The sequence below is a fragment of the Diabrotica virgifera genome, chromosome 5 (genome assembly GCF_917563875.1).
Source record: "Diabrotica virgifera virgifera chromosome 5, PGI_DIABVI_V3a".
In the NCBI taxonomy this organism is placed as follows: domain Eukaryota; kingdom Metazoa; phylum Arthropoda; class Insecta; order Coleoptera; family Chrysomelidae; genus Diabrotica; species Diabrotica virgifera.
Window position 1 is genome coordinate 93,025,368 of NC_065447.1, and position 12,109 is coordinate 93,037,476.

Here is a 12,109-nt window from a genome sequence, read left to right on the forward strand (position 1 = left end):
CCCGCTACGGGATACTCTCTGTGCCTCCGTTAGGAATGGGTACAGTTTAAAACACTGTGCCTCGACACTGCAAGGTGTAGTTATTTAGAATACATCTTGCAGCCCCGGCCCCTAAGGTCAGAGAGTTGAGAAAATCAAGAGGATCCCGTACCTAGTTCTGTCTAGGTACGAGAACTACCGCGCTGTTGTGCAGGGAGCCAACCCTGAAGTCGATGTGGTGTCGGGCCAATCGGCTGAAAAAAAGGCTTCTTCTAAAAGTTAGGTTACCGCTCCCAACCAAAGATGACACGAGTCAGATCTCGGTCACCCCCCAGATCCAAGGCGCTTTCCCCGCCAAGATATGCAGACTCTAAAGAGTCCCTCCTGTTACAGCACCCTGAAGAGAGCAGCGATGACCACTCGAGCGACCAGGAAGATGGAAAAGACGGTTTTACGATCCAAAATCGTAGAACAAGAAAAAAGAAAAAGAAGTCAAAAGGCAAGGACTCCACGCAGAACGTCGAGACCACCGAGAACGTCACCGAAGCCACCCAGGAAGTCGAGGATTCCCAGAACATCGAGGCCACCCAGGAAGTCGAGGACATGGACGAAGACGTCCCAGGCGCCGAAGGCGGGGGCACTACCAAACGTCAGCGGGTTGAAGAGGATGCCGCCAGCGAAGACGAGCTGACAAGGGCCAACGAAGAAATCAACCGACTCAGAACCCTGATGAAAGAATTTGCAGCAAACGTTGATGCAAACAACAAAAAATATGAAGAGGTGATCGCACAACAGAAGGCAGAGATCAAAGAGCTGAATACGGAGATTCGACGAATGAGCGAAAAGATGGATGCCAGATTCGACGAGTTGATAGCTCTCCAGAAACAACTCGCAAAGAAACCGGAGAAGAAAAACCCCGAAAAGACGGACAAAAAACCACCAGTAGAGCAGCCTGCCACCAAAAAGATGACCACCGAGCAGACTCGACCACCCAGCCAGAAGGCTACCACCTCGACGAAGGAGGCGTCCACCCAACAGAGGAAAAAGAGAAAGGAAGAGTTTCCACCCCTGGTGACACTAACCGACGAGGAAGACGCCACATGGACGTCCAACCAAGAAAAAGCCATGAAACTAGCTCCCCAGGTACAGCTACCCCTCCCCGAAGAACCAGTGCCATCCACGAGCACAGATAGGGACGCGCTTGCCGCTTCCAGTCAAACTGATACAGTGTCAATGGAAACAAACCAAAACGAAGAAGACGCCGAAGAAGCCGTGTTACCTGAAAAACAGGTAACACCATACAGAAAACCGCCTGTAATTAAGTTACAGAGTGTCAGCGAGACAGGGGCTATTCTTACCATAGCCCAGGGCAAAGGCATCATCACCACAAACAAAATCTCCAGAAGTGGCAGAGAGACGCTCATCCAGGCTAAAAGCCCGGATGACTACAGAAAGATGACAAGGATAGTGGAGGAATATGCAGAAGCATACGCCGCCAAAGAGAAAAAGAGGCTACAATGGATAGCCTTTCCACTCGACGAAGACAGGAAACCAAAATTAGTGTTACGAGGATTGCCCACGAATACCACCGAGAAGGCAATCCAAGAAGACATGGCAAACCAATATGGAATAACCTGCCACACAGCACGTAACATGTCTACGAGAGTAGGGAAAAGGAGGCCACTACCCATGTTTGTCATGACACTGGATCAGGAAGACGTGGAAAAAGCAAAGCGGGTAACGAACCTGTGCCACATGAAAGTTGTGGTAGAGGACCTACACAAGGCAGCAGGACCGACGCAGTGCTTCAACTGCCAAGGGTACCATCACGCCCAGAACTCGTGTCACAAGGACCCGAGATGTGTGAAGTGCGGCGAAGAACACCACTCAAAGCAGTGCCAGAGAGCCAGAGAAGTCAAGGCAACGTGTGCCAACTGCAATGGGAGCCACCCAGCCAACTACAGAGGATGTCCTAGGTGCCCAACCTGGGGGAGGCCTCCACCACAGAGGTCACAACAGCGACCACCACCAAACCGAAGACAGCAGGCAACCGGGGTATCCTACGCGCAAGCCACGCAGGGAGACCAACCAGCGCAGAACAACACACCGTCCAACCGACCAACCCTCCCAGACGAAGAGTACCTAGTCAGGATGGTCACAAACATCGTGACTAAGGTAGTCCAAGAGGTGATACTCAGCACCAGGCAGGCACAGAACTAATGGCAGAGAGGGGATACTTGAGGATAGGCTCCTGGAACCCGGGCGGCATAACCACAAATCAGAACATACTAGATGAACTCGCCAACAGATACGAGATGGACATCGTAGCAATTCAGGAAACAAAACTGACCAACAACTTCAACCTAAAGTTTCCTGGATACGACGTATATAGGAACGACCTCACTAGAAGATCAGGAGGAACGGCCATCCTAGTAAAGAAGGGTATTAGACACACCAGTTACACTACTCCACCACTGGTCAACATGGAAGCCACAACAATAGAAGTTAACATGAGGCAAGGCGCAATAAGGATCACATCAGCCTACGTAAGACCACAAGACCCTTTAATGGACGATGACCTAGATGCGTTCCTAAACATCGCCGAACCATCCATCATAATAGGAGACCTGAATGCAAGATCCCCCAACTGGAACGACAGAGCTACGAACAGGAATGGACGACTACTAAACAGATACATAGAAAACAACGAAGACACAATAGCAATGGGCCCAGAAGAACCTACCCACTACCCAGGAAACGCACTTCCGACACACATCGACTTAGTTGTAGCCAAAAACCTAGGACTGCAATCAGAATTAATCACGCTGGACGAAGGATCAACTGACCACCACCCCATCCTATTAGAAATCGGAACATGGGAAGAGACAAACCCGCCAAAAAGAACAAAAAAGAAAATAAAGTGGACTAACTACAAAAGGTTAGTGAGTGAAGGAATAAACATAGTGCCAGTAATAAACAATCCAGAAGAAATAGAAGGAAAAGTCCTAGAGTTCGAAAATATCATCCAAGAGGCAATTAGAAACAGCACAACAGAGGAAGATGTCGAGATATTCATGGGAAGGTTCAAAGACATACCACAAGAAACACAAGAGTTGATAAGGGAAAAAAATAGAGCAAAGAAAACAGCAAAAAGAACAAGAAACAGAGTAGATAAATCCTGGGCAAATATTTTAAATAGGGAGGTCCAAACGGCCCTAAAACTCCACCGTAGCGAAAAATGGGACAACTTTGTACAAGAGATGGAAGAACAAGACTCAAACATGAGAAATGTCTGGAAGCTCCAGAAAATGTTGAGAAGCGACAGGAAACCCATCCCCCCACTACATGGAAGATACGGCATGGTATACACCATAGAAGACAAAGCAGAGGCAATGAGGACTACACTCGAAGATGAATGCAGACTGAACTTCCACCAAGATGAAGACGACGACTTCCTGGAAGAAGTCGAAGAACAAGAAGAAGGACCAGAAGACCCAGAGGACTTCATCCCCCCAACATCACCGGAAGAAATCAATGAACATATCAAAAATAGTTCACCGAGAAAAGCGCCTGGCCTCGACGAAATAACCAACAGAGCCCTAAAATATTTGCCCAGAAAAGCTATAGTGTATTTCACAAATATTATAAACGCAATATTAAGATTCAAGACATTCCCAAACAGATGGAAAGAGGCCCGTGTCATCATGATTCCAAAACCTGGCAAGAATCACACATTCCCACAGAACTACAGGCCAATCAGCTTACTTCCAGCGATCAGCAAGATAGTGGAAAGAGTCATCCTCAGCAGACTGCAAGCGGAAACAACCCGACTAAATATCATCCCAGAGGCTCAATTCGGATTTAGAGCAGAGCACTCCAGCGAACTACAAGTCCTCAGGCTAACCGAGTACATAGCAGCCGGTTTCAATGATAAGCAGTACACTGGAGCAGCGTTCCTGGATGTAAGCAAGGCATTCGACAGAGTCTGGCACAAGGGGCTCCTATTCAAAATGCGGGATTACGGGTACAGCGGAGCGATGACGAGGCTAATCTCGTCGTACTTGGGCGGCCGGAGGTTCAGGATTCGGATAGGACAAGTCCTGTCCGAACTCGGAATCCCGGAGGCTGGAGTACCACAGGGAGCGGTCTTGTCACCCCTGCTGTACACGATATACACCGCAGATGTACCTAGAACACCAGGTACCCTCATGAGCCTCTACGCCGACGATACAGCAATAGCGGCCAAGCATAGAAACGCAGATATAGCAGTGACCAACCTACAAACTGCACTAGAAGAAATTGAAGCATGGTGTATCAAATGGAAGATAGCCATAAATTCAGAGAAAACACAAGCGGTTCTATACAAGAAAGGGAGACAGCAGCCAGAGGAACAATTGAGGGTGCAGAACAGGCCCATCGAGTGGAAAAACGAAGCCAAATACCTAGGAGTCATTATGGATAAAGGATTAACCTTCCAAAAACACGTAGAAGCCACAGTCCAGAAGGCCAACATAGCAAGAGCGAATCTAAGAGGACTCACAGGCAGAAAAAGTAAACTAACACTCAAAACAAGGTTAAGATTGATAAATAGTATAATCCTACCGGTATTAACTTATGCGTCTCTCGCATGGGGACACGTATGTAATACACACAAGAAGAAGATCCAAGCAGTCCATAACAACAGCTTGAGGGAGGCCGTCAGAGTCCCAAGATATGTAGCTGAAAGATTCCTGTTCAGAGAACTCCAACAGGTGAGAGTCACAGAAACCATGACAGACAAGGCAAGGGTCAAATTCGCAGAATTAGAACATCACCCAAATTACATACTGCGAGAGACGCTAAGATACGACGAGTTCCACCGATGGAAGCACAGACGCCCGAAACAACAAATTATAGGATAAACTAAAAGTGATAAGTGATAGTAGTGTGTTCGTAGCTCGAAACAAGTGCCGAAGATAGCGTTACCCACGAAGTCCAAGTACCACGACCACCTCCAAGGTAAGCAAATATTAGAAAATTAGAAGGGCCTTAAGCCCCCAAAAAAATTCATATAAAATAAAAAAATGGCGAAAGCCCCCAAAAAAATTAAAAAAACCAAAAACACAAAAAAATTAGAGCATCGAGTCATCGGGCGGGGCCCAGCAGGGCCCAACAGGGCTCAGTGGGGCTCGGCACGATGACTCGGGGCCCAAGCAAGCAATTTTTAGTACCGCGGATAAGTTATTAAGAAGATAAAGGCATAGAGCGCATCACGCTGGGCCTAGTTTTTTGCATTCGATTAGGATACCACAGTGGAATCTTATTACCCAGGGTTCCATTGTGAAGAGCATTTGGCTACGATAGTTGTGCCTCCATCGCGCATCAGCGTGCTATGGGGGGGAAAGGGATGGCCTGGGGCATTGGAGCGAGGTGGGGTGATCCCTGTATAACTCGGGTCAAAACACCTCGCCCCAATGACTTGTTACACCCGAATGTACTCCTTCGAGAGGGTGAACAAATCCCACAGGTCGGGTTAAATCAAATTGCTTGCTTGCTTGCTTGCTTGTTCATTTTGTTATTTCAAGACTTTATTGTTTTATTTAATTTGTATGTATTGGTGATTCAATTGCTCCAAACTAATTGTTTGACTTCGTATGTTAGTTTTTTTTTTAAATTCGCTAAAAATGATAAAATATATCACAAAATTCCTCATACGTTTGGTTGTGTGTAAATACATATTGCAAGAACAAAATATCCATCAAAAAATTACACAATTGGAAACAGTAATAATCACAATAATTCTAAATTAGTTCAAGAAACTATATAAGCGGAAACATGAACTAGTGCTCATTAAATACATCTATTATTTCCCGACTGATATAATATTTTGTTAAGTTGTACCCTATCCTCCGCCGATGCAATGGGGTTGCAGGGTCCGGGGAGGCAGGTTGAGCAGTCAAACGTAGCGGTAGTTTCTGTTTCGGGAAGATTAGATTTACTGACGCCTACTCTGAAAGGCAAAATGGAGTTGTGATGTACTGACTGGTTTACTCTCGTTTCAATATTGGATCCTTTGCCGGAGCAGCTTATCAGTCACTGGAGAATGTCATGGTGAATGTACATCAACAGTGGCTAAACAACGTAACTACAATAGAGATTGGAAAGTTTACCATAAAAAGTGGAAAGTGGAAGTATTAGTTAACGTAGGTATAGTTCGAGAAATTTATATTGTGAAACAGCTTTAAGGTCGGCAAAATTTGGTATTCTTTGTCAAAGATGTTTTAAGAGGCGGTTCGTTTGATGACATCTGTTTTTCACACCCACATAATCGGTCCCCTCAGACATTTACAAGTTTTACAAAACTTTTAGTTCAGTAGTATGTCTTACTGGAGTATAGGTGTGTGATTTAAAGCTCGATAATGGAGTGTAAAATGTTGTTTAATTTAAGATTAATTAATTAATTAATAATTAATTTTAGCACATACGATATGTCGTGCTTTAACGGTATATCTAAGTAAAAATAAATATTTTTAATTACATATTTAATCACCAGAAAAAACAACCAGCCTCCGAACTATATTAAAGGGGAACTAGCAAGACTTTACAAGTCTGACCCGTTTCACTGTATTGGTTACTTAAACTATAAATCATGCAGTCCATTTGAATTAAAAAATTGTTTTTCCTTATACAGGTATTAAGGTATAGTATTTTTACTACAAAAACGTTATTACGTAGGTCAAAATTTTTGACGTAAGAGAACTGTCAAAACATTAGAATGTGACTTTTCATTATTACTATGTTTATTATAAACACGGCAATAATGAAAAGTCACATTCTAATGTTTTGACAGTTCTCTTACGTCAAAAATTTTGACCTACGTAATAACGTTTTTGTAGTAAAAATACTATATACATTAATATTCTAAAAATATACAAAATGTAGTGGCATTCTTCACCATTTTCTAAAAATACCGTTGTTCATCTACAGATGAAATTAAACTATTTGTTATTATAAAATCTAACTGTTATTTGTCTAACACCGGATTTTTGGGAACATATCTATGTGATCTTTAGGGTATGAAGATCACATCAAAGTATTTCTTTTAGAATTTATACACACATTCAATTTCTTTGCAACACGAAAATGCAGCAGCTACATAATACTCGGGTTAAATCGGAGAGTGCAGGAACAGTCTATACCGGTTTCGGAGGTTTTTTGCTCCTCATCAGTAGTCCCATTTCCTCTTCTCTCCGATTTCCCCAGGCATCACACTTTGGACCTTTCCGAATTGCAAAGAACCAAATGTCACGGATGTACGTTTTATAAGTTTATATATTTTAATTCATTTACTCTTTTGTTGATTACTAAGGAATCTTTGGGACTACTTGGGACACATTACAAGAGGCGAAAGATATGAACTGCTTCGAATAATTATGCAGGGGAAGATAGCAGGAAAAAGATCCATAGGAAGAAGACGAAACTCCTGGCTAAAAAATCTACGGGAATGGTATAGCTGTAGCAACAACGAATTGTTTCGGTCAGCAGTTTCGAAAATACTTATAGCCCTGATGATCGCCAACCTTCGGAACGAAGATGGCACTTGAAGAAGAAGAAGAAGAAGGAATCTTTCTTGTTGGAACTTTAACCACGCTGAGTAGATGGGTTGTGAAATATTTAAAATTCTCTCATCTTAATTTCCTCGGCATTCCGTATGATTTATAATTTTTGAAAATCTCGGGAGTTTGTAACCAAAGAAAGTATTCCACCTGTTGTCAATCTGGTGGTATGAGAGCGATATTTATTGTCGTTTTCTGTACTACTTCGATTGATAACTTACTTTGTTTTTCTAGTAGATGGTTCTAGTACATCCGTGACATTTCGTTCTTTGCAATTTGGTAAGGCCCAAAGTGTGACGCCTGGGGAAATCGGAGAGAAGAAGATAGGGGACTACCGATGAGGAGGAAAAAACCTCCGAAACCGGTATAGACTCTTCCTGCACTCTCCGATTTAACCAGAGTATTATGCAGCTGCTGCATTTTCGTGTTGCAAAGAAATTGAAAATGTTTATACATTTTAATTCATTTACTCTTTTGTTGAGTACTAAGGAATCTATATTGTTGGAACTGTTACCACGTTGAGCAGATGGGTTGTGAATTATTTAAAATTATCTCATCTTAATTTCCTCAGCATCCTCTATGATTTATAATTTTTGAAATTCTCGGGAGGTTGTAACCAAACAAAGTATTCAACCTGTTGTCAATCTGGTGGTATGGGAGCGATATTTATTGTCGTTTTCTGTGCTACTTCGATTGATAACTTACTTTATTTCTTTTAGCTTTCATCTAAGTTGCATTTTTTTCTGGTTTAAATTCTATGCCTTCTTGAATATTTTGTCTGTGTTATGTAACAATAGAACGTTGATTAGACCCTTTGTAACCCATGGCTGTGAAACCGAGGTAATGGCAAAAACAGATGAAGTCTAACTCAGGACATTCGAGAGAAAGATACTGAGAAAAGTATATAGACTGCTGCAAGAGGAAGGCGGCCGCGGCCCATGGAGAATCAGGAGAAACGACAAAGTTAATGAATTGAATTAAGGGTATGACACTATAGGATTTGTGAAAAGTCAAAGACTGTCATGGCTGGAACATGTTCACAGACAGAAAGGTAAAAAAACAAAGAAGATATTACACTTGAAGCCGGTGAGAAGGCGAAAAAAAAAGGGAGCTCCAGAACGGGATGGTTAGATGACGCGGACGCGACCTGAAAACCATGAATATTAGACAGTGGAGGAGAAGGGCACAAAAAAGATCTGAATAAAAAGACATAGCCAGATACACAAATACCCATCCAGGGTTATGATGCCAAAAGAAAAAGATTATGTAATAGTGCTACAGGACTGATATCAAAACAATTAAACTAGGATGAGGAGGTCACATGAAAAAAAATGCACATAAGTAGATCGGTTTTAATGTCTGCTACTGTTGTGAAAAGAACTCGGAAGAGTATTTGCTTGATCGACGGTAATAAAAATAAGATTTAATCAAAATAGAAGTCTAAAGATAACCAACAGTAGCTAACGTTCGATCTATTTAAAAGCAGATAGCTGGAGAGGTATAAGCCCACCATAGGCGCTATCGTACTTATGGTGTAATTGTGGACATTACGTAACTAAAAGTTAAGAGTAAGTAAGTGAGTTAATGCACTGAAAAACTAACTCTTTTACAGAAGTGATACTACATTGAAGAACAGAATGTAACTATTTTTAGAGTGATGAAAAACATTCAACATAAACCAAGCTTCTTGAAAGGGTGTTCAATTCTCTATACAGTAATAAACATTAATATCATTATTTATACAGGATGGCCAAAATATTAATTTTCGAATTAAATTCGCCGTCAGAAAATAAAAAAAAAACATGTTTATTTGGCAAATAAACTTTGATTTTCGCTTAAATTAAAAGTTCAAACTGCCAAGAGGTAGGTGGGAGGCTGTTTGTGATTTAATTTAAGCGAAAAGAAATGTTTATTTGTAAAATAAACATTTTACAAATGAAAATGACAAAAGAAATCAAAATACAAAAGAAATGTTTATTTGTAAAATAAACATTTTTTCTATTTACTGACAGCCGTACAATGTATTTTGAGTTAAATAAATTACATACATTTTTCTTTTTCCGTCAAATAATTTAATTCAAAAATTATTTTTTTGGTCACCCAGTATAAATAATATAATTATCCTTTATATTAATAAATAGAATATTGAACACACTTTCAAATGAGGTGCCACACGTCCCCTATTCCCATTTCAAAAAATCATTGATTACGTCATCACGCTCAGATGGATGACATCACTAGTATGAAATATATGCCAAACAATTGTAATTTAAAAATAAAAATCGACCTGTTTCAGGATTTTTCTCCAAAGTCGTCCGTTTTAGAGAAAATGAATTTATTCCATAATGTAGATCCTCTCTGTAGATATTTGCTACGTTATAAAGCGGCTAATACAAGGTTAATTATACATTGTTACAACTTCTTATTTATTTGATATAGTTGATCTAGCTATGCTTTAACTTCTTTAACCCGTCTGAAAAATACGTTCTACAAATTAAGCTTCCATACTGATGCCCTCCTTATTCAACTTACATTTTTACCCAGCGAGTAATTTTTCAAGTACGCAAACAAAAATAAAATTGGCCCATGGTCAAATCTGAAGAATACTGTCGATAGGGCAGTAGGTACTTCGTAGCCCAATTGTAATTGGAGTAATTTGGCCCTGGCGACGGAGGAGGTGTGAATTGTCAAGGTGAAAGAGCCCTTTTTCTTCGCCAATTTGGTATAGTAGAACCTTGTACACGTTTTGCCCTTCTCTAAGTAGTCGATATAGATCCTACCTTCTGAATCCCAGGAATCGGTGTCCATTACCTTTCCGGCCGATAGAACAGTCTTCGCCTTCTGCGAAGCACGTTTTATGGATGACTATTTCTTGATCTCTGGTGCGTATCAATGGATCCGCTTACTTCGACGGTTATAAAAAGACGTATAAGCTCCGCCGAGTTATGCTTAAACAGTGTTTAATTGCTCTTGTTGTACCTACGAAGTAAGAAAACGAGACAGCCAACACCCTGACAGTTTTCTCATGCAATTGGATATGATCTACACAACCTTTTGGTTCCATATTCCATATATCTCGCGCACCTTCAATGTGCGGTGTGTCAAGACGAAATCGTGGTTTATTGTCACTTTGAATCTATTGTCACGTTGTCACGTCGTTAAACCAATTTTTGACGGTTGCCGTGGAAGGAAAAGGGTCACCGTATACAGCATCCAACAGCTCATTGATTTCGATACGGGATTTTACCTCCAAAAAGAAATGAGTACGATTTGGCTGAAATCTTAACATTTGCAGTCTACAAGGACATATTACACTTAATAATTATTATTCCACTAAATTTCTGGTGGTATGGCAAAACTTGATATTTATGTCCAATGTTTGCCAAAATGAGATTATTTGCTTGATATAGTATTTAGTAACATTTCTTTGGGTTGGTAGAGTTTGGTCTGTTTATGATGAAGGAAAAACCCTTAAAAATGAGAATGACATAATAAAATACAAGATATGTCCACTGTGTTACTTATTAGGTAGGACAGAACTTGATATTTAACTTGATTTGTTATATTGACAGTGATATTACTCTTGGTTTTTGGGTTGGCAAACCATGATATTATGTATCCTGTAATTGTGTGTATTCTGAAAAAAGTCATTAAAAAACGCTAGAAATTATAATAAGTTTATGAAGGTTAGTGATTGGAGATAATTTGATAGATATAGTTAAACGAATGACATGACGCCACTACATCCTTACAAAGGAGAAAAAATAGAGGAGTAGGAGTTAGTCTAGGCGTCAAATAGAGGTCACCGTGTCCTTTTCAATTCTGATGGACAGACTCAACGGTTTCTTATGGATTTTTGGCTGCTGATTACGAATTTCGAGGGTGGATTTCGAACCGAGTTGTTAAAAAATTGTTACAGACAATTTAATTGTTTATAAATTGTTTATAAGGATCTAGGTCATAAACTAAAAGAGATAAAAAAATTTTTTCAAATAAAATGTGTTCCTTAATAAAAAACGAAGAAAAAAAACGTTTACTAAACTTAAATCCAACATTTAGAACTCAAGATATTGTAAAATTAGTGCACAATACAAATTGAAAATTGCAAAATAAGTATTTTTCGAAGCCTTATTGATCGTAACTCGACTTTTACGCATGCAAATGAGCCCTAAAAGGTCTCATCTCATTTTAAAGGTCTATTAATGGGCTTCCAAAAAAAGTTTATTAAATTACTTTATCTTCATTTGTTTTAAAGTAATACCCGTTTGAAATTTGAATCTTCTTAAAAAAATTGTACATTAATTTGTTTATAAGGGTTTCAGGCAAATTTGAGCTATAAACATTGATACTTTAATTAACAATAATAATAGAAGAACTCAAAAGAAACATTTTGAGCTTACGAAAATGTTTGGCCAAGATATCGATACTTAAATAGCGCAAGCTCTGAGGCACAAGATCGACTCACAGCGTAAAGTTGTTCTAAAGCTATGTAGTTGCGGCATTAATTATTCTAAATGAAAAATAAGCCACAATTT

General features: G+C 40.3%; 1 protein-coding gene across 1 annotated transcript in view; it reads left to right on the top strand.

The window, feature by feature from the left end:
* The first annotated feature begins 282 nt into the window (after nt 1–282).
* The window catches only part of LOC126885403 (uncharacterized), a 34,231-nt gene continuing 22,404 nt past the window's right edge, over nt 283–12,109 (top strand). Inside the window, exon 1 of the mRNA XM_050651969.1 lies at nt 283–921. Within this exon, the coding sequence (XP_050507926.1) occupies nt 283–921 (639 nt within the window). The remainder of the gene's footprint in view (nt 922–12,109) is intronic.